The following is a 20575-nucleotide window of genomic DNA, read 5'->3' on the forward strand; positions in this document are numbered from 1 at the left end:
CACAATGCTTCTTTCACAGCTTCAGTGAGAGCAATATATTCTGCTTCAGTGGTTGATAGAGCAACAACCTTCTAAAGTGTTGCTTTCCAACTAATTGTTGTGCCAAACATAGTGAAAACATATCCAGAAATAGATTTTCTAGAATCCACACAACCTGCATAATCAGAGTCGACATATCCTTTGATTGTTGCTTTACTATCTTCACCCAAGGCTCCACGATAAATTAAGACTCTGTTCAGAGACCCATTTATGTACCTTAAAATCCACTTCAATGCTTTCCAATGAGCCTTTTTAGGATTCGCCATGTACCTGCTTACAAGACTTACTGCATATGCTATGTCGGATCTAGTACAGACCATATCATACATCAAAGAACCAACTATATTAGCATATGGGATGCTATTCATATAGGCTCTTTCGACATCAGTACTGGGACACTGATCAATACTCAACTTGAATTGAGGGTTTGTTGGAGTCACAACTGGCTTCGAATTTGACATTCCAAACTTTTCGAGAATCTTCCGTAGATATGCCTCTTGAGATAAGCATAACTTTGACTTCTTTCTTTCTCTTCGAATGTCAATTCCAAAAATCCTAGAAGCAGCTCCCAGATCCTTCATATCGAACTCCTTATTGAGTTCAGCCTTCACCCTCGTCACATCTTTGACATTGTTGCTTGCTATGAGAATATCATCCACATAAAGCAACAAAATAACAAATGAATTACCAGGTCGAAATCTGAAGTAAACACAGTGGTCGAACTGACTTTTAATGAAACTTATGCGTGCCATGAACTTGTCGAATCTCTTATTCCATTGTCGAGGAGATTGTTTCAGCCCATATAAAGATCTCTTTAGCTTGCACACATAATCTTCCTTCCCCTTTTTGACATACCCTTCAGGTTGCCTCATCAGGATTGTTTCATCTAGATCACCATACAAGAACGCAGTCTTCACATCCATCTGTTCCAGTTAAAGGTCGAACTGTGCCACCATGGCAAGCAACATTCGAGTGGACCTATGCTTCACAACAGGAGAAAACACATCATTGAAGTCGACACCTTCTTTCTGAGTGAAACCCCTTGCAACTAACCTTGCCTTGTATCTTTTCGACGTCACTCCTTCGATTCCTTCCTTAACTTTGAAAATCCATTTACAGCTGACTAACCTTGCCCCAGCAGGTTTCTTGATCAGTTCCCAAGTGTGATTATCATGAAGAGATTTAATATCATCATCTATGGCCTTCAACCATTCAGTCTTATTTCGACTCCTCATAACTTCCTTGTAGTCTCTAGGTTCTTCATCTAGAACCTCACTTGCAGAGATTAAGTCATAAGCTATAAGATCTGCATACCCAAGTCTCTGAGGTGCCTTGATGACTCTTCTCGACCTATCTCTCGATAATAGGTAGTCATCGTCAGTTTCCTCAACTTCCTCAGCATCTTCTGCTTCTTCTTCGACTTCATCAGGGATATGCAATTCAGCATGAACATGCTCCACCTCAACAGGAATCTCTACCTGTTCCAACTCTTCGTCAGATGTTTCTGTACTTCGAAAAACATCATCAGTTTTCTTAAAAGCCATTTCAGCTTCATTGAAAACTACATCTCGACTGGTGATACACCCCATGTGACCTGGATCTAGGCACCATAGTCTATAAGCTTTGACTCCTTCAAAGGTATCCCATAAACATGCATTTTAGAGCTCTAGGTTCGACCTTGTCTTGCCTAATGTGAGCATAGGCTACGCAACCAAATACTCTCAGTTTGTCAAGATCTGGTGGATGTCCCGACCAAACTTCTTCAGGTTTCTCCATATCTAACGCTGTCGAAGGACATCTGTTTATCAGATATGTTGCTGTCGAAACAGCCTCAGCCCATAACACCTTCTTTAACCCCGCACTAGTCAACATACATCTGACTCTCTCCAAAATAGTTCGATTAAACCTTTCGGCCAAACCATTTTGCTGTGGAGTACCTGCAGTAGTTTTGTGCCTTGCAATACTAGAGGCAACACAAAAGCTGTCGAATGCCTCATTACAAAATTCAAGGCCATTGTCGGTTCTTAACCTCTTGACCTTTCTGCCAGTCTGATTTTCAACCAGAGTCTTCCAACTTTTGAAATTCTCAAAAGTTTCTTCCTTAGTCTTTTGGATGAATACCCATAATTTCCTGGAATAATCATCTACTATGGATAGGAAATACCTCGCTCTAGAATGTGATGTACACCTTGCAGGCCCCCAAAGATCAGCATGGATATAGTCAAGGGATCCATGTGTTCTTTGTTTGTCTTTTTTGAACTTCACTCTGCAAAATTTTCCAAGTACACAGGGTTCACAAAACTTCAGCTTTTCGAATTTGTCTCCACCAAGCAGATTTTGTTTCCCTAATTCGACCAGACCTCTTTCACTGACATGGCCCAATCTCATGTGCCAGATTTTTGTCTTCGACAAAGGTTTCGTGAATGCAACATTTGTCGAACCACTTACAACTTCAGCCTCAAGGGTATACAAGCCTTGTTTCATCACGCCTCTCAAGACTTCCTTCGACCCCTTCATGACTCTTAGGATATTTTTCTCTCCTTGGAAAACATATCATCTCTTGTCGAAGTCACCAAGAGAAAGTAGATTTCTCTTCAAATCAGGAACATACCTGACTTCAGTCAACAACCTTGTTGACTCATCATGGAGCTTGAACCTTACAGATCCAACACCTACAATATTGCAAGCCTTGTTGTTTCCCAGCAATACTGATCCACCATCTTGATCACATAATTCCTCGAACAAGTCTTTGTTTGGAGTCATGTGCCAAGTGCAACCTGAATCCATAATCCACTCTCTTCTCGAGTCACTGCTTGAAACCACAAGAACATCAGATGATTCGAAATCATCTTGAACAATGGCTGCATTGCCATTATCCTTACCTCCATGATCTTTTAGGCGTTCAGGGCACACCTTTCTTGTGTGACCCTCCTTCTTACAATGATAGCATCGAATGCCAGATGCTTCGCCACTGTAAGACTTCGACTGGCTTTTGCCCTTCTTGTTGAACTTACCATTCTTTCGCAAGAATTTCCCTTTAACGGCCAAACCTTCACCAACAGTCGAAGGTTTATGCTCCTTTCGTTCATTCAAGTCCTTAGAATACAAGGCTGGTTGAACTTCTTCAAACGTCAGGGACTCCCTTCCATACTAGAGAGTTTCTTTGAAGTTAGCATGTGATCGAGGCAAAGAACACAATAGTAACAGCGCTTGATCTTCATCATCGATCTTCACATCAATATTTTCAAGATCAAGAATCAGCTTGTTGAACATATCCAACTGCTCAGCCAACACTTTATCTTCAATCATCTTGAATGAATACAAAGCTTGCTTCAGGTAGATTCGATTTACCAGCGATTTGGTCATGTACAAACTTTCAAGTTTCACCCATAACCCTGATGCTGTCGTCTCCTTTGATACCTTCCTGAGAACCTTATCTCCAAGGCACAACAAAATTGCGCTGTGTGCCTTCTCGATCATAGTTGTCTTTTCCGCTGCCGTTAATGCAGCATTCATGGCTGCCTCTCCCTTCAACGCTTCCAAACAACCCTGCTGAACCAGTAGGGCTTTCATCTTCAAGCGCCACAAACCGAAATCATTCACTCCTGTGAACTTTTCAATCTCATACTTTGTTGAAGACATCTTCTCCATGCTCACCGCACCAATTTGTTGTGAAAAACGATACCAATAACAAAATATAATAGGGAATTAGGGAGGAGAAGAAGAACACAAGAATTGGTTATAACTGTTATTCTTTTACTTTCTCTTAAAACAAGATTACAAGTTTACGAGAATAACAAATAACCTCTCTCACCCTAAATTAGGATTTGCTGTAACACCCCATAAAATTCTTTATTTAATTTAATTAATTTTTTTATTAAATATTAGAATTAATTGGATTATTTGGGAAATATGGATGAAATAAGGCTAATGGGCCAGTGTTGTAAGTAGCAGTTGGGGGGTGTATCAGTGCAAAGCCCTTTTTCTAAAATTAAGTTATATTTTCATAAAATAGAATAGAGGAGTATTTTGTGAAAAGAGAACCAAAGAAGGGAGCAGAAGAGTTGAACGTGAAATTGGGAGAAGAGCAAGTGCGAAGAGGAAGAGAATTCAAGAATTCGACATCGAGGTAAGGGGGGATTCTTCTCATTAACCTCTATTATGGGATGTATGAATGATTCGATGGAATTTGTATGTTAGGATTTCGAATTGGATTATATGTCGGGTTTGGGGTTTTGGGGTTATAGAACTTTGATGCAATTTAGGTTGTGAATGATGATTGGTGATGAACAATGATGTTAAACCTGATTAACAGTATGTGTAAACGTGCATTTTATGTCGTATGTGTGGTTTATTCTGCTGAAACTCGTACTGGTATGATTTGAGAGTATTTGGGAGGCATAGAATGCTGTTTTCTGCAGGTTGCGATTTCTGAAATCACCGGTTCGCGCCGCGTGCACAGGGTGGCGCCGCGAACAGGTGGACTGAATGGTAAGATGTTTTGATACGCACAGGTCGCGCCGCGTACCTGTGTTGGCGCCGCGAAGGCGTAACTTTTCCTCGTTTCGCGCCGCGTGTGGATGTTGGCGCCGCGTGCTGTGCTGTTTGGATTTCTTTTGGTTAAAGTTTATCGATGTATAACTTTTTAACTGTTAGTCTGTTTGATGTGTCGTTTCGAACATAGTGAGACTAATTCAGTGAGATATGCAATAAAACGGTGTTTGAGTTGTGACTCGAATTTAATTTAAACACTTGATTTAATTGGTTGTGGTGGATTATATTGTTATTGCATTGGTTGATGATTATGATATCTGGTTGATTAATGTTGATGATGAGCATGTTATGGTTGATACATGCATTTCATAATCATGTTGTGGGCTGTATCCCTTATGGTGGTGGGACAGCGGTAGCTAATTCCCATTGTGTGGAATTAGTGAGAGAAGTAGCCGAATCTTTATGGTGGTGGATCGGTGAGATGGGTTATCCCATGTTTGGTACCACATGCATTTAGTTGCATTGCATTAGGTTGTTGTGTATAATTGTAACATGAATGGAAGTTGTCCAATGTTATGATTTTTGTGTATTTGGTATGAATGTTGCTATATTATCTGAATATAATTGATTTGGGTGAATAATGTATGGATGAAGTTGCATTGTTTATATACCTATAACATTTGTTAATGCGAATGAAACTCACCCTTACTGTTGTTATTTTTCAGATTGAGGAGTAGCTTGTGTACTTGGTGAGGATTAGCTCGTCAAGTAGTTCGTTAGAGTCAGTTGGGTCAGTGTCATGCTCTGGTCGTGTAACACCGGGAACGTTATTTTAGGATTGGCTGATAAACTTCTGTTTTGTTTATGGTTTGTGGTTGAATTATGAGTCTTCGACTCCAGATGTTTGATTATTCAGTTGTTAGGAATATTCCGCTGTGTTAACATGCTACCTGAATAATTTTTGGTTTATCGTTCCTTTATGGCATGACATGAATATTGTTTATTTTGTTGGCGTTGTAATACTCTTCTTCATGTTTTACTCTGATTTTAATGTTAATTTCCGCGGGGTTTAGAAGGGTGTTACAATAGTGGTTTCAGAGCATAGTCGGTCGTTTGAGTCAGAGTCTTAGTGTCGGTTAATCCTTCGTATACGACTAGTGTAAAGTTGACACTGTCGATACTTCTTGTTCTAATGAATATTGTCTGATATTTAGCAGAACAATGGCCGGAAGAGGGGGAAGAAATGACGACGCGATCGCTGAGGCTCTGGGCATGATTGCTGGTGTGTTGGGAGGGAATGCCAATGGAGCTGGTATTGGTGCTGACAGGCAGCTGAATAGCTTTCAGAGGAACAATCCTCCTTTGTTCAAAGGCACGCACGATCCCGAAGGCGCTCAGAAGTGGCTGAAGGAAATTGAAAGGATCTTCAGGGTGATCGACTGTGCTGAAAATCTGAAGGTGAGGTACGGGACTCACATGCTGTCTGAAGAAGCTGATGATTGGTGGATGGCTAGTAGAGATGAACTTGAATCTGCAGGTGTAGCGATCACTTGGGCTGTGTTCAAGAGAGAATTCTTGCGGAGGTACTTTCCTGAGGATGTTAGAGGCAGGAAAGAGATTGAATTTTTGGAGCTGACACAAGGTAACATGACTGTGCCAGAGTATGCGTCCAAGTTTGTGGAGCTAGCAAAGTACTATGTCCACTATAACAATGATGAAGCGAGCGAATTTTCGAAGTGTGTTAAGTTCGAGAATGGTCTCCGTGATGAAATTAAGCAGGGAATCAGGTACCAAAGGATTCGTCGGTTTGCTGATTTGGTAGATTGTAGTAGAATCTACGAAGAGGACAACCTGAAGCTGAAGTCATCTCACTCCCGTGAGTTAGTTGACAAGAAAGGGAAGAAGCCTATGGACCGTGGTAAACCATATGGTAGAGGTAATTATAAAGCTGGAAGCTGGAAGAAGCCTAGTGGGGGAGACTCTAGTGCTCCTGTTAAGTGCTTTAAGTGTGGGGAACCTGGACATCGTGTTCACGAGTGCAAAAGTGAAGAGAAGAAGTGCTACCGGTGTGGTAAAGCAGGCCACATTGCTGCTGACTGCAAGGGAAGGACTGTGACTTGTTATAACTGTGGTGAAGAGGGCCATATCAGTCCACAGTGTCCTAAGCCAAAGAAGAATCAAACTGGGGGTAAAGTTTTCGCTTTATCAGGTTCAGAGACTACTCCGGAGGATCGATTGATTAAAGGTACGTGTTTTATCCATGGCACTCCTTTAATTGCAATAATAGATACTGGAGCAACTCACTCGTTTATTTCATTGGATTGTGCTAAACGTCTGAACTTGGAAATATCTGATATTCATGGAAGTATGATCATTGACACTCCTGCGTCGGGTTCAGTGACTACTTCGTTTGCCTGTTTGAACTGTCCAATTGATATTTTTGGTAGAGAGTTCGGAATGGACTTAGTATGCCTTCCGTTGGAACAACTTGATGTCATCCTGGGTATGAATTGGTTGCAATTTAATCGGGTTCATATCAACTGTTTCACGAAGACAGTTATTTTTCCTGAGGATGTCAGAGTCGAGGATTTAGCAATGACTGCTAGACAAGTGGATGAAGCCATGAAGGACGGGGCCGCCGTGTTTATGTTGATTGCATCCATGGAAGTGAAGAAGAAAGCGGTGAGTAGTGATTTACCAGTAGTATGTGAATTTCCAGAAGTTTTTCCAGAAGATGTAAGAGAGTTACCGCCAGAGAGGGAGGTAGAATTTGCTATTGAGTTAATCCCTGGGACTAGTCCTGTGTCGATGGCGCCGTATCGTATGTCGGCATCTGAATTAGCAGAATTGAAGAGTCAACTGGAAGAGTTACTGGAAAAAGAATTCATTCGTCCTAGTGTGTCGCCGTGGGGTGCGCCGGTGTTGTTGGTAAAGAAGAAAAAAGGCTCTATGAGACTGTGTGTGGATTATAGACAGCTGAATAAAGTTACTATCAAGAATCGGTATCCATTACCGAGGATTGATGATTTAATGGATCAACTGGTTGGTGCGAGTGTGTTTAGCAAAATTGACTTGAGGTCGGGATATCATCAGATTCGGGTGAAGACGGACGATATTCAGAAAACAGCATTTAGAACGAGGTATGGTCATTACGAGTATACAGTGATGCCATTTGGAGTAACTAATGCGCCGGGGGTTTTCATGGAATATATGAATAGGATCTTCCATCCTTATTTGGATCAGTTTGTGGTGGTATTTATCGATGACATTCTAATATATTCTAAGAGTGAAGAAGAACATGCAGAGCATCTGAGAGTGGTATTAGAACTACTGAAGGAAAAGAAACTTTATGCGAAACTGTCAAAGTGTGAGTTCTGGCTAAGTGAAGTAAGCTTTCTTGGGCATGTAATTTCTAAAGATGGTATTGCCGTTGACCCAACGAAAGTAGAAGCAGTGTCTCAATGGGAAGCTCCGAAGTCAGTTTCCGAAATCCGTAGTTTCCTTGGTCTTGCGGGCTACTATAGAAAGTTCATTGAAGGTTTCTCGAAGTTAGCGTTACCGTTAACTAAGTTGACTAGGAAGAGTCAAGCATTCATCTGGGATTCGAAATGTGAAGAAGGATTCCAAGAATTGAAAAGGAGATTGACTAGTGCACCGATCTTGATTTTGCCGAATCCGGCGGAATCTTTTGTTGTATATTGCGATGCTTCATTGTTGGGACTAGGAGGTGTACTAATGCAGAATCAACAGGTAGTCGCGTATGCGTCGAGGCAACTCAAGGTACATGAGAGAAACTATCCGACTCATGACTTAGAGTTGGCAGCAGTGGTATTTGTGTTGAAATTGTGGAGACACTATCTGTATGGTTCGAGGTTTGAGGTGTTTAGTGACCACAAGAGCCTGAAGTATTTATTTGATCAAAAAGAGTTGAATATGAGACAAAGAAGATGGTTAGAATTTCTCAAGGATTATTATTTTGAACTGAATTACCATCCGGGTAAAGCAAATGTTGTTGCCGATGCTTTGAGTAGGAAGTCCTTGCATATGTCTATGCTTATGGCGAGAGAATTGGATTTAATTGAACAATTCCGAGATTTGAGTTTAGTATGCGAAGACACTCCTGTCAGTGTTAAGTTGGGCATGCTGAAGTTGACTAGTGGCATTCTGGAAGAGATTCGAGAAGGTCAGAAAGTTGATGTAGAGTTAGTGGATAAATTGACTCTAATTAACCAAGGCAAGGGAGGTGAATTCAGAATCGACGAGAATGGTATTATAAGGTTTGGTAATCGTGTTTGTGTTCCTAATGTTTCTGAATTGAGGAGGAGTATTCTCGAAGAAGGACATCGTAGTGGATTGAGTATACATCCTGGTGCGACCAAGATGTATCATGATTTGAAGAGGCTGTTTTGGTGGCCTGGAATGAAGAAAGAAATAGCTGAATTCGTCTATGCTTGTTTAACTTGTCAGAAGTCGAAGGTTGAGCATCAGAAACCATATGGAGCTATGCAACCGTTATTTATTCCGGAATGGAAGTGGGATAGTATATCTATGGATTTTGTTTCTGGATTGCCGAGAACGGTGAAGAACTATGAAGCCATTTGGGTCATAGTGGATAGGTTGACTAAGTCTGCTCATTTTATACCAATGAGAATGGATTACCCAATGGAGAAGCTGGCTCAATTGTACATTGAGAAGATAGTGAGTTTACATGGTATTCCTTCGAGTATCGTGTCAGATAGAGATCCAAGGTTTACATCCAAATTCTGGGAAGGTTTGCAGAAGGCTTTGGGTACTAAGCTGAGATTGAGTTCTGCTTATCATCCGCAGACGGACGGACAGACAGAAAGAACTATCCAATCTCTAGAGGATTTATTGCGTGCTTGTGTGTTGGAAAGAGGTGGTACTTGGGATAGTTATCTGCCTTTGATTGAGTTTACCTACAACAATAGTTATCATTCGAGTATTGGTATGGCTCCGTTTGAAGCTTTGTATGGTCGGAGATGTAGGACGCCGTTGTGTTGGTATGAATCTGGCGAAAGTGCGGTGATTGGACCAGAGATTGTTCAAGAAACGACAGAAAAGATTAAGATGATTCAGGAGAAGATGAAGGCTTCTCAGAGTCGTCAGAAGAGTTATCATGACAAGAGACGGAGAACTCTTGAGTTTCAAGAAGGAGATCACGTGTTTATGAGAGTTACACCTATGACTGGTATCGGACGAGCTCTAAAGTCAAGGAAATTAACTCCGCGTTTTATTGGTCCGTTTCAGATTTCAGAAAGAGTGGGAGAGGTGGCGTATCGCATTGCGTTACCACCGACACTTGCGAATCTGCACGATGTATTCCATGTGTCGCAGTTGAGGAAATACATTGCTGATCCGTCGCATGTTATCCAAGTGGATGATGTACAGGTAAAGGATAATCTGACAGTTGAAGCTTTGCCTACGAGGATTGAAGATCGGAAGGTGAAACAATTGCGTGGCAAGGAGATAGCGTTGGTCAGAGTAGCTTGGGGAGGACCAGCCGGTGGAAATGTTACATGGGAATTGGAGAGCCAAATGAAGGACTCCTACCCAGAACTCTTTGCCTAAGGTATGTTTTCGAGGACGAAAACTTTTCTAGTGGGGGAGGGTTGTAACACCCCATAAAATTCTTTATTTAATTTAATTAATTTTTTTATTAAATATTAGAATTAATTGGATTATTTGGGAAATATGGATGAAATAAGGCTAATGGGCCAGTGTTGTAAGTAGCAGTTGGGGGGTGTATCAGTGCAAAGCCCTTTTTCTAAAATTAAGTTATATTTTCATAAAATAGAATAGAGGAGTATTTTGTGAAAAGAGAACCAAAGAAGGGAGCAGAAGAGTTGAACGTGAAATTGGGAGAAGAGCAAGTGCGAAGAGGAAGAGAATTCAAGAATTCGACATCGAGGTAAGGGGGGATTCTTCTCATTAACCTCTATTATGGGATGTATGAATGATTCGATGGAATTTGTATGTTAGGATTTCGAATTGGATTATATGTCGGGTTTGGGGTTTTGGGGTTATAGAACTTTGATGCAATTTAGGTTGTGAATGATGATTGGTGATGAACAATGATGTTAAACCTGATTAACAGTATGTGTAAACGTGCATTTTATGTCGTATGTGTGGTTTATTCTGCTGAAACTCGTACTGGTATGATTTGAGAGTATTTGGGAGGCATAGAATGCTGTTTTCTGCAGGTTGCGATTTCTGAAATCACCGGTTCGCGCCGCGTGCACAGGGTGGCGCCGCGAACAGGTGGACTGAATGGTAAGATGTTTTGATACGCACAGGTCGCGCCGCGTACCTGTGTTGGCGCCGCGAAGGCGTAACTTTTCCTCGTTTCGCGCCGCGTGTGGATGTTGGCGCCGCGTGCTGTGCTGTTTGGATTTCTTTTGGTTAAAGTTTATCGATGTATAACTTTTTAACTGTTAGTCTGTTTGATGTGTCGTTTCGAACATAGTGAGACTAATTCAGTGAGATATGCAATAAAACGGTGTTTGAGTTGTGACTCGAATTTAATTTAAACACTTGATTTAATTGGTTGTGGTGGATTATATTGTTATTGCATTGGTTGATGATTATGATATCTGGTTGATTAATGTTGATGATGAGCATGTTATGGTTGATACATGCATTTCATAATCATGTTGTGGGCTGTATCCCTTATGGTGGTGGGACAGCGGTAGCTAATTCCCATTGTGTGGAATTAGTGAGAGAAGTAGCCGAATCTTTATGGTGGTGGATCGGTGAGATGGGTTATCCCATGTTTGGTACCACATGCATTTAGTTGCATTGCATTAGGTTGTTGTGTATAATTGTAACATGAATGGAAGTTGTCCAATGTTATGATTTTTGTGTATTTGGTATGAATGTTGCTATATTATCTGAATATAATTGATTTGGGTGAATAATGTATGGATGAAGTTGCATTGTTTATATACCTATAACATTTGTTAATGCGAATGAAACTCACCCTTACTGTTGTTATTTTTCAGATTGAGGAGTAGCTTGTGTACTTGGTGAGGATTAGCTCGTCAAGTAGTTCGTTAGAGTCAGTTGGGTCAGTGTCATGCTCTGGTCGTGTAACACCGGGAACGTTATTTTAGGATTGGCTGATAAACTTCTGTTTTGTTTATGGTTTGTGGTTGAATTATGAGTCTTCGACTCCAGATGTTTGATTATTCAGTTGTTAGGAATATTCCGCTGTGTTAACATGCTACCTGAATAATTTTTGGTTTATCGTTCCTTTATGGCATGACATGAATATTGTTTATTTTGTTGGCGTTGTAATACTCTTCTTCATGTTTTACTCTGATTTTAATGTTAATTTCCGCGGGGTTTAGAAGGGTGTTACATTTGCAGCTTAGCAATGATGAGAGACTAGTATGCTATTTATAAAACCTAACATACTAACTAATGGGCTTTTTCAGCAAGGCCCATTACACAAGCCAACTTAATAAACAAGCTAACTTAACAAATTAGGGTTTAAACATTAAACCTAATTTAACATGCTAACAACCCTAGCATCTTCGACACAAGCATGTGAACAACCTTTGACTTCATGCTTAATCCTGTTGAACCAAGAAGCTACCCTTCGACCATACTAGAGTTCGATCCAATATCTCACAGTAACAAGACTAAAATGACTAATTAAAAACAACATGCATTACAAAAAAAATTAAGCAAAAGAGTCATTATAATTACCACAAGTGCCTTGTTTCTTAACATCGGTGACCATTCCTTGTTGCCTCCAATCAAAATTTGTTGGAACTTCATCAGTCACATTAAATAATTTTGTATTTGATATCATTTTGGAGGAAAAAAGTTGGCTTGGAACTTTATTTCTAGTATATGAAGCCAAAAACTCTTCGCTAGTTAAATCTGAGAATTGATTTAAGCCAAGTGTGTAACTCTTATTACCCACCTTATTAAACTTCTCTATGTATTCCAAATTTTCTTTAAATATTTGTAATCGTTTTTCCATCTCAAAATTATTTGGGTATGTGCGTCCATATTTAATCATCCATTGTTGGTGTGCTTCAACAATCGATGATTCATGCAATGTTTTTGACATGGCAGCGTATGTACATTCCCACAAGATCATGACACTAACAATAGTAAGATATGTCATTTTTCTTTTAGGTAGTTAAGGAAGATAGTGTTTTTAAAAAATTGATTTGAAGAAAATGAGTGAAGATATGGATATTTATAGACATGATAATTCATGTGCCAAAAAAGAAATTATGTTTTTTAAAAAAAGAAATCATGTATTAAAAAAGATATATAATATATTATCATTAATATTATTTATAATAGGAAATAACTAAAATGTGTTTTTTTACCAAAAGTATATATATATATATATATATATATATATATATATATATATATATATATATATATATATATATATATATATATATATATATATGGCATATCATAAGAGAATGTCATTATCTCCTACATTTTGAAACAAATGATGTAGGAGAGTGAAAAAAAAGATGCACCCATAATCTCCATCATTTATTTTAAAATCCAATGGTTCAGATTCATTCTCACATTCTCATATATATACGGCATTCTCGTATGATATGCCCTATATATATAATGCTTTTTAAAATAAATGGTGGAGATTATGGGTGAATCTTTTTTTCTCTCTCCTACATTTTGAAATAAATGATGTAGGAGAGAGAGAAAAAATATTCACCCATAATCTCCACCATTTATTTTAAAATCCAATTATTCACACTCATTCTCATATTCTCATATAAATATGGCATTCTCATATATATATATATATATATATATATATATATATATATATATATATATATATATATATATATATATATATATATATATATATATATATATATATATATATATATATATATATATATATATATATATATATATATATATATATATGTATAGTTTGGTTTAGTTCGGATCAATTTTGAAAACTCAATCCAAACACATCAAATAATATTTCGTTTATTTTTAAATTTAGATTTTTTAATCTATTTACTATTTTTACTTGGATCAATTAAGATTTGAACACTCTTAATAATTATAGTCATCAATAGAATATATAATTTTCTGCCTCATCCAATTTCTTCAAACTGGAAACAACAACAATAACCTAAACACAACTATCTGAGATAGATTGCAATAGCTAGAAATTTGTTTTGTTCAAGGTTGGTGTTAGAAGAACAACATACAACACATAATCTTCAATATTTTATCTGTCTTGTAATTCATCCCAAAGAATAATGTATACGAGTTTGGAACGGTGATAAATGAGTTAGATTTAGGGTGAAACTTAATGAATGAGTGTGTCGTGAATTACTTTTCCCCTAAGTTATATTCAAAAAATGAGTGATAGATGGTATTTAAAAAAAATGGTGTGTCATGAAATTATTCCTCTTTTTTTTTTTGGCCGTGGTGAAAGTGTTGGCATGAAATGTATTATATGAAATATTGATTACTAATATCAATCTATCATATGACATGTAAAATTATAATTAACAGTTTGAATTAAGGTTTTAAATAGCATTCGTGTTGCGATTGCCATAAGGCTTTCATGATTTTGGTCGGTAGAGATGTAACAATAAATATGTTCTTTAACATAAAAATAGAGAATAAATGTATCAGTAACAACACCTCTCTCCAAGATATTATTTTGTAGCATCCATTTTTGTTTTAACAAAATTTCATTTAAAACCATGATTAAAATGGAGAGAATAAGAAGAGATTCAAAGAACAACGTATTATAATTTTATTTTTCATAATTTTGTGAATGAGCAAAATATGAAGCTTATTTATAAGATAACAATAATACTTATTTGAAATAAGTATTAAACAACAGGGTAAGCAACATACGATGCAATGTCACAATGACCTGAAGTTCCATCACCTTCTCTTAACAACCTCATGTAGCCATTCTCACCCCATCCTGTACCCCATGAATTCTTAATCAACCAATATTTCTTCCCTTCACTTTCACCGTAACCAACTATAAGTAACGCATGGTTAATAAATTTTCCACATGGTCCAGTATATATTCCTTCTTTGTATGCATGAAATTCCTCACCAACTGCGATAAGAGCTCCTATCGGTTGTTGTGCCACAGCTTGCAGTAATTGTTCTTCATCATTGGTAGTTACAGATTTCCAATTACTTATTTGAGCTGCTGGTTGTATGTTCCCATTTATTTGGCAGGTTTGTTTTTTTTCCTTGTACGGATAATCAGTTTCTTTAACAATACCATGGTTTTGAATTATATATTCGAAGCTAAAATGCATATGTCCATCGATGCAACCTCTGCTCTTGTAATCACAATCAACCAATTGTTGTTCTGATAATGAAATTAAATTTCCAGTTTTGATTTTGAAAATACTTTCTACAGCTGCCACTGCGGCAAAAGCCCAACAACATCCTTCAACAAAAATATATTGATTAAATTAATATTTTATCTTTTCTTCAAAACACAAAATCAATTTTCATAAAAAATATCCTTTGCTATTGGAATTCTAAGAATATTTTCTTATGAATGGTTTGATTTATTATTTAGAAATGTAACAAGACTAAAATGACTAATTAAAAACAACATGCATTACTAAAAAATATAAGCAAAAGAGTCATTATAATTACCACAAGTGCCTTGTTTCTTAACATCGGTGACCGCTCCTTGTTGCCTCCAGTCAAAATTTGTTGGAACTTCATCAGTCACATTAAATAATTTTGTATTTGATATCATTTTGGAGGAAAAAAGTTGGCTTGGAACTTTTTTTCTAGTATATGAAGCCAAAAACTCTTCGCTAGTTAAATCTGAGAATTGATTTAAGCCAAGTGTGTAACTTTTATTACCCGCCTTATTAAACTTCTCTATGTATTCCAAATTTTCTTTAAATATTTGTAATCGTTTTTCCATCTCAAAATTATTTGTGTATGTGCGTCCATATTTAATCATCCATTGTTGGTGTGCTTCAACAATAGATAATTCATGCAATGTTTTTGACATGGCAGCGTATGGACATACCCACAAGATCATGACACAAACAATAGGAAGATACGTCATTTTTCTTTTAGGTAGCTAAGGAAGATAGTGTTTTAAAAAAATTGATTTGAAGAAAATGAGTGAAGATATGGATATTTATAAACATGATAATTCATGTACCAAAAAAGAAATTATGTTTTTAAAAAAAAAGATATTATGTTTTTTAAAAAAAGAAATCATGTATTAAAAAAGATATATAATATATTATCATTAATATTATTTATAATAGGAAATAACTAAGATGTGTTTTTTTACCAAAAGTATATATATATATATATATATATATATATATATATATATATATATATATATATATATATATATATATATATATATATATATATATATATATATATATATATATATATATATATATATATATGAGGAGGGTTATATTGACTCCAAGAGTAAGTGTTCAACACTTACTCCAAATCATAAGAATGAGAACTTTTAATAACAACCGTACAATTTAAAATCAATGCTCAGATATGCATTGGTGTGATATGTATTTAAATCAGAATCTATCTATTAATTATTGTCTTTTAAAATTTAAGTGAAATCTGAGACATTGATTTTAAATCGTACGGTTATTATTTAAAGTTCTCAGTTCTCATAATAGCCAAAGTTCTCATTTGATATGTCCCATATATATATATATATATATATATATATATATATATATATATATATATATATATATATATATGGAGCGTATCCGGTGAGAACTGATATCTATTGTGAGAAACGAGAACTAACAATTTGAACCATCAGATTTAATTGACGATTATGATTTATTTATTCTATATAGAGATCCTTATTGAATTGCTTTTCTACAATGTTTAAGATTTATAAATTCATAATAATAGAATCTTACCATAAATAATTTTCTATTTATTATTCTAATATTTAATATAAATTAAAGACTAACATCGTCTATTTTTTTATTTAACAAAATTGAATAAATAATAGGCTTTAAATTTTTAATTTTTCAATATCCAATAAACTCCACAATTATTAAAGTATTGTTAAAATGGTAGAATTTATTTAAAATGGTCATAATTATAGAATTTATAAAAATAAATAATATTCTAACTTGCAAATAGGCAATAAATCAATAATGTGATTTTATTTAAAATGATCAAAATAATAGAACTTTCAAAAGTAAAAAAATAAAACAAATAAAAATATAGTTAATCACTTAAATTGCTTTAATATTTTTATTCAAATGAATATATTGATAATAAACCAATAATGAGTTTTTATCTAAAATAGTCACAATAGTTCAACATTCAAAACTAAAAAGGTGATTTTATTTATCATGTATATATTTATACTGTAAAATATAGATCAATATATTAGAACATTCAACTTTTTTTCATCAAAATAAATTATAGATCAATATAGTTATAATTATGTAATGAATAAAATTATATGAATTATAAAATATAAATTAAAGAACTATATTAATTTTAAAGTATAAAAAATATTATAAATAAAATCAACTACCATTTATATAAAAACACATTGATATATTTTGATTTGGTTAAATATATTAAAGAATGTGAAATTATTATATTTTAATTTGCTTAATTTATTTATGTGCAAGTTTGGAAATTTTTTATGTTTACAAGTTCTGTTATTGTGACCATTTTTAAGAAAAATACATTAATTATTTATTACTTATATTTTAATTTGATTAAAAATATTAGATAATATATTTTAGTTTGATTAATTTATTTATTTGCAAGTTAGAATATTATTTATTTATATAAATCCTATAAATCGGACAATTTCAAATAAATTCCACCATTTTAATAATAATATAGTAATTGTGGTGCATATTGGATGTTGGGGAAAATTAAAAATTTAAATTCTGTTATTTATTTAATTTTGTCAAATCAAAAAATAGAAAAAGAGTTAGTCCTTAATTTATATTAAATATTAGAATAACAAATAGAAAAATATTTATGGGGAGATTCCCTTATTAAGATCTTAATTATAATAGAAAATATTCAATAAGGTGGTCTCTATACAGAATAAATAAATCTTAAGCGTTAATTAAATCCGATGATTGATATCATTAGTTCTCGTTTCTCACAATAGATATCAGTTCTCACCGGATACGCTCCCTATATATATATATATATATATATATATATATATATATATATATATATATATATATATATATATATATATATAGTTTGGTTTAGTTCGGATTGATTTTGAAAACTCAAACCGAAATCCAAACCGAACCCAACAATTTTTACAAAATAACATCCAAACACATCAAATAATATTCCGTTTTTTTTTAATTTATTTTTTGTAATCTATTTACTATTTTTACTTGGATCAATTAAGATTTGAACACTCGTAATAAATATAGTCATAATACGGTACTTTTTTTGTATATATATATATATATATATATATATATATATATATATATATATATATATATAGTTTGGTTTAGTTCGGATTGATTTTGAAAACTCAATCCGAAATCCAAACCGAACCCAACAATTTTTACAAATTGACATCCAAACACATCAAATAATATTTCATTTTTTTTAATTTATTTTTTGTAATCTATTTACTATTTTTACTTGGATCAATTAAGATTTGAACACTCTTAATAAATATAGTCATAATACGATACTTTTTTTTGTATTTGACCAACGATAACAAAGTTTTTATCTATTACAATTTAAAGCTTGAATTTGGTAATTGTTTCCCCATAATTTTTAAAAAATAGTGTTATAAAGGAATTTTATTTTTATTTTGTTGAACTTACTATGGTACTTTTGAATAAAATCTCAATTTAATAAATTTATTCTAGTAATATATTATTTTATTTTATTTTTGAGAAAAAAGAGGACGAAAGCAATGAATTTAAGAATAAATTCTCCAATACAACGAGCTAACAAAAGAAAATATATTTGACCAGAAACTTTATCATATTACAACCTATATCACAATTCATATTTGTTGAAGTGTAATTTCATATTCAGTATGGAAAATTCTTATTCTACCCACTGTTTTCCTAACGCACTATGTGAATTTCAAAAATGCCCTTTAAAATTGGAAATGCATTTCCTGTTTGCCCCATAATAGACATTAACGTTGGACCTAACCAGAAATATAACTACGATAAGGAGCTGCATGTGTGTTTTAGGTCAGAAATTAAGAGTTTGTGGCTTGTTTTCAACATTATAAATCATTACTAAGGTGTTAGACATGTCTTTTAAATGATCAATGGCTATTTTATTTTCTTTTGTGGGGGTGGGGTGCCATTAACGGACCTCTAAAATCGCAGGAGAAACCGAAAAATATAATTACGATTTTTATCAAGAACAAAATCGTAAGTACATTTCCGGTTTTTTCCTTTATGTGTTTTCAAGTTTGTTTTCAACATTGGTTTGAGAGTTAACATTTTTTCTGTGCTTCTACAGAAGTAGTGATTGACAGAGAATCTTGATTGAGACACGATATGGTAGCACGACACGCTTCTGTGCAGAGAGAAAGGAGTCAGGCAACCTAGCCTTCTCCTACATCTGGGCAGGTGATCAGTGGTTTTTACCCATGTTTTTACCGTTGTGTTTAGTTATCTTTGAGTTATGTTATTAAGTGTTTTATTTCATTATTCATCATTTTATGCTTTGGTTGTTTGTTTGAGTATTTGTAGACTCAAGTAAATGAAAAGGGCATAAATCAGCGCGAAAAAGTACAAAACTGAAGAAAAGCGCATTAGCTGGTCAAACGCATCCCTAGACGCGTGTGGAAGTAAAACAAATCCCAGTCTCTACTGAAACGTGTCCCCAGACACGTGTGAAGCTTGAAAGGGGCCCCAGGCTGATGAAACGCGTCCTAGACGCGTGTAAACCAGAGAAAAAGAACCATATGCTACCAAAACGCATCTCAAGACGCGTGTCACTTCACCAGACGCGTGCCTAGACGCGTGTAAACATGAAGGTTTGGACTTGTTTTGCTGAAAAGCCCAGAATTTCTGAAATAAAAGGAGAAAATCGCGCTGGGACAAGGGTGGGATAATTTTGGGTGCGAAAATATATTGGAGAAGATGGATAACTCAGATTGGATGCAAGGATTGAAGGTTTCTATGAGCTTTGGCCATTGAAGATCTGATCTGATTCCCTTTATTTATCTGTAATATTTACAATTCAAACTATGATTTTTGTCCTTATGAGTAGATAAACCCCCTATTTCTAGGGTGTGACCCTGATTTTGAATATTATAACTTTGTTTATCATATGAAATAACAATTTGGTTTTCATATCTCTGATTTATTCTACGACTGTTATTAATGCCTTAACCGTCAAAAAAATGGATATTGAATCTTTATTAATAATTTTAGCTGGACAACGATTATTTGTTGATCTGAGTAAAAGATATGGTAATCACTATCACCCAGGACTAGGTATAGTTTATCATAACCGGAAATTCTCGATATTGGAATGCTTGATCATAATTATAATTATCTATGGACATAGTAATTGGGTTGTGATGTCAAAGATCCATTCTCTAGGGAATTAGAATTAGATAATCTTGAGAACCAATAACCAATTGTGATAATTTAGTTGTTGCATTGAGAAAGCAAGTTGTAACAGGAAGAATCACTCACCACCCCTAGCAACCTACTCATCTTTGTTCATCATTCTAATATTATAGTTATTTAATTTAATTGCAATTTTTTAAAGAAACCGATCAAAACCTTTTATAACTTTTGTGTAATTAAAATTATTGCAAAACTCCGTATCGTCAAGCAGTCCTTGAGATTCGATACTTGGCATTTTCCCATTAAAACTACATCGGTGAAAAATAGTACACTTGCTATTTTACCGATCAAGTTTTTGGTGTTGTTGCCGGGGACTACTGAAGATGATTGAGCTTTGATTTATTTCAATTATAATTTTGTTGCTCTGCAACTAAAATTTTAATTTC

The 20575-nt window shown here is 34.9% G+C and overlaps 2 protein-coding genes across 2 annotated transcripts in view; both read right to left on the reverse strand.

Annotated features, from left to right (window-relative positions):
* Nucleotides 1-12688, reverse strand: part of LOC131595789 (senescence-specific cysteine protease SAG12-like) — a 40696-nt gene extending 28008 nt beyond the window's left edge. Inside the window, exon 1 of the mRNA XM_058868263.1 lies at nt 12262-12688. Coding sequence (XP_058724246.1) covers nt 12262-12688 — 427 coding nt within the window. The remainder of the gene's footprint in view (nt 1-12261) is intronic.
* A 1678-nt stretch (nt 12689-14366) lies between these two features.
* Nucleotides 14367-15657, reverse strand: LOC131623081 (ervatamin-B-like). Its single transcript, XM_058894108.1, has 2 exons — nt 15211-15657; nt 14367-14995 (listed from the first exon to the last, which is right to left on the reverse strand). Exons 1-2 carry the CDS (start codon nt 15635-15637, stop codon nt 14415-14417), a joined length of 1008 nt encoding a protein of 335 aa, XP_058750091.1. The 5' UTR covers nt 15638-15657; the 3' UTR covers nt 14367-14414.
* Nucleotides 15658-20575: the final 4918 nt, after the last annotated feature.

This window comes from Vicia villosa, linkage group LG1 (assembly GCF_029867415.1).
Source record: "Vicia villosa cultivar HV-30 ecotype Madison, WI linkage group LG1, Vvil1.0, whole genome shotgun sequence".
Lineage (NCBI taxonomy): Eukaryota > Viridiplantae > Streptophyta > Magnoliopsida > Fabales > Fabaceae > Vicia > Vicia villosa.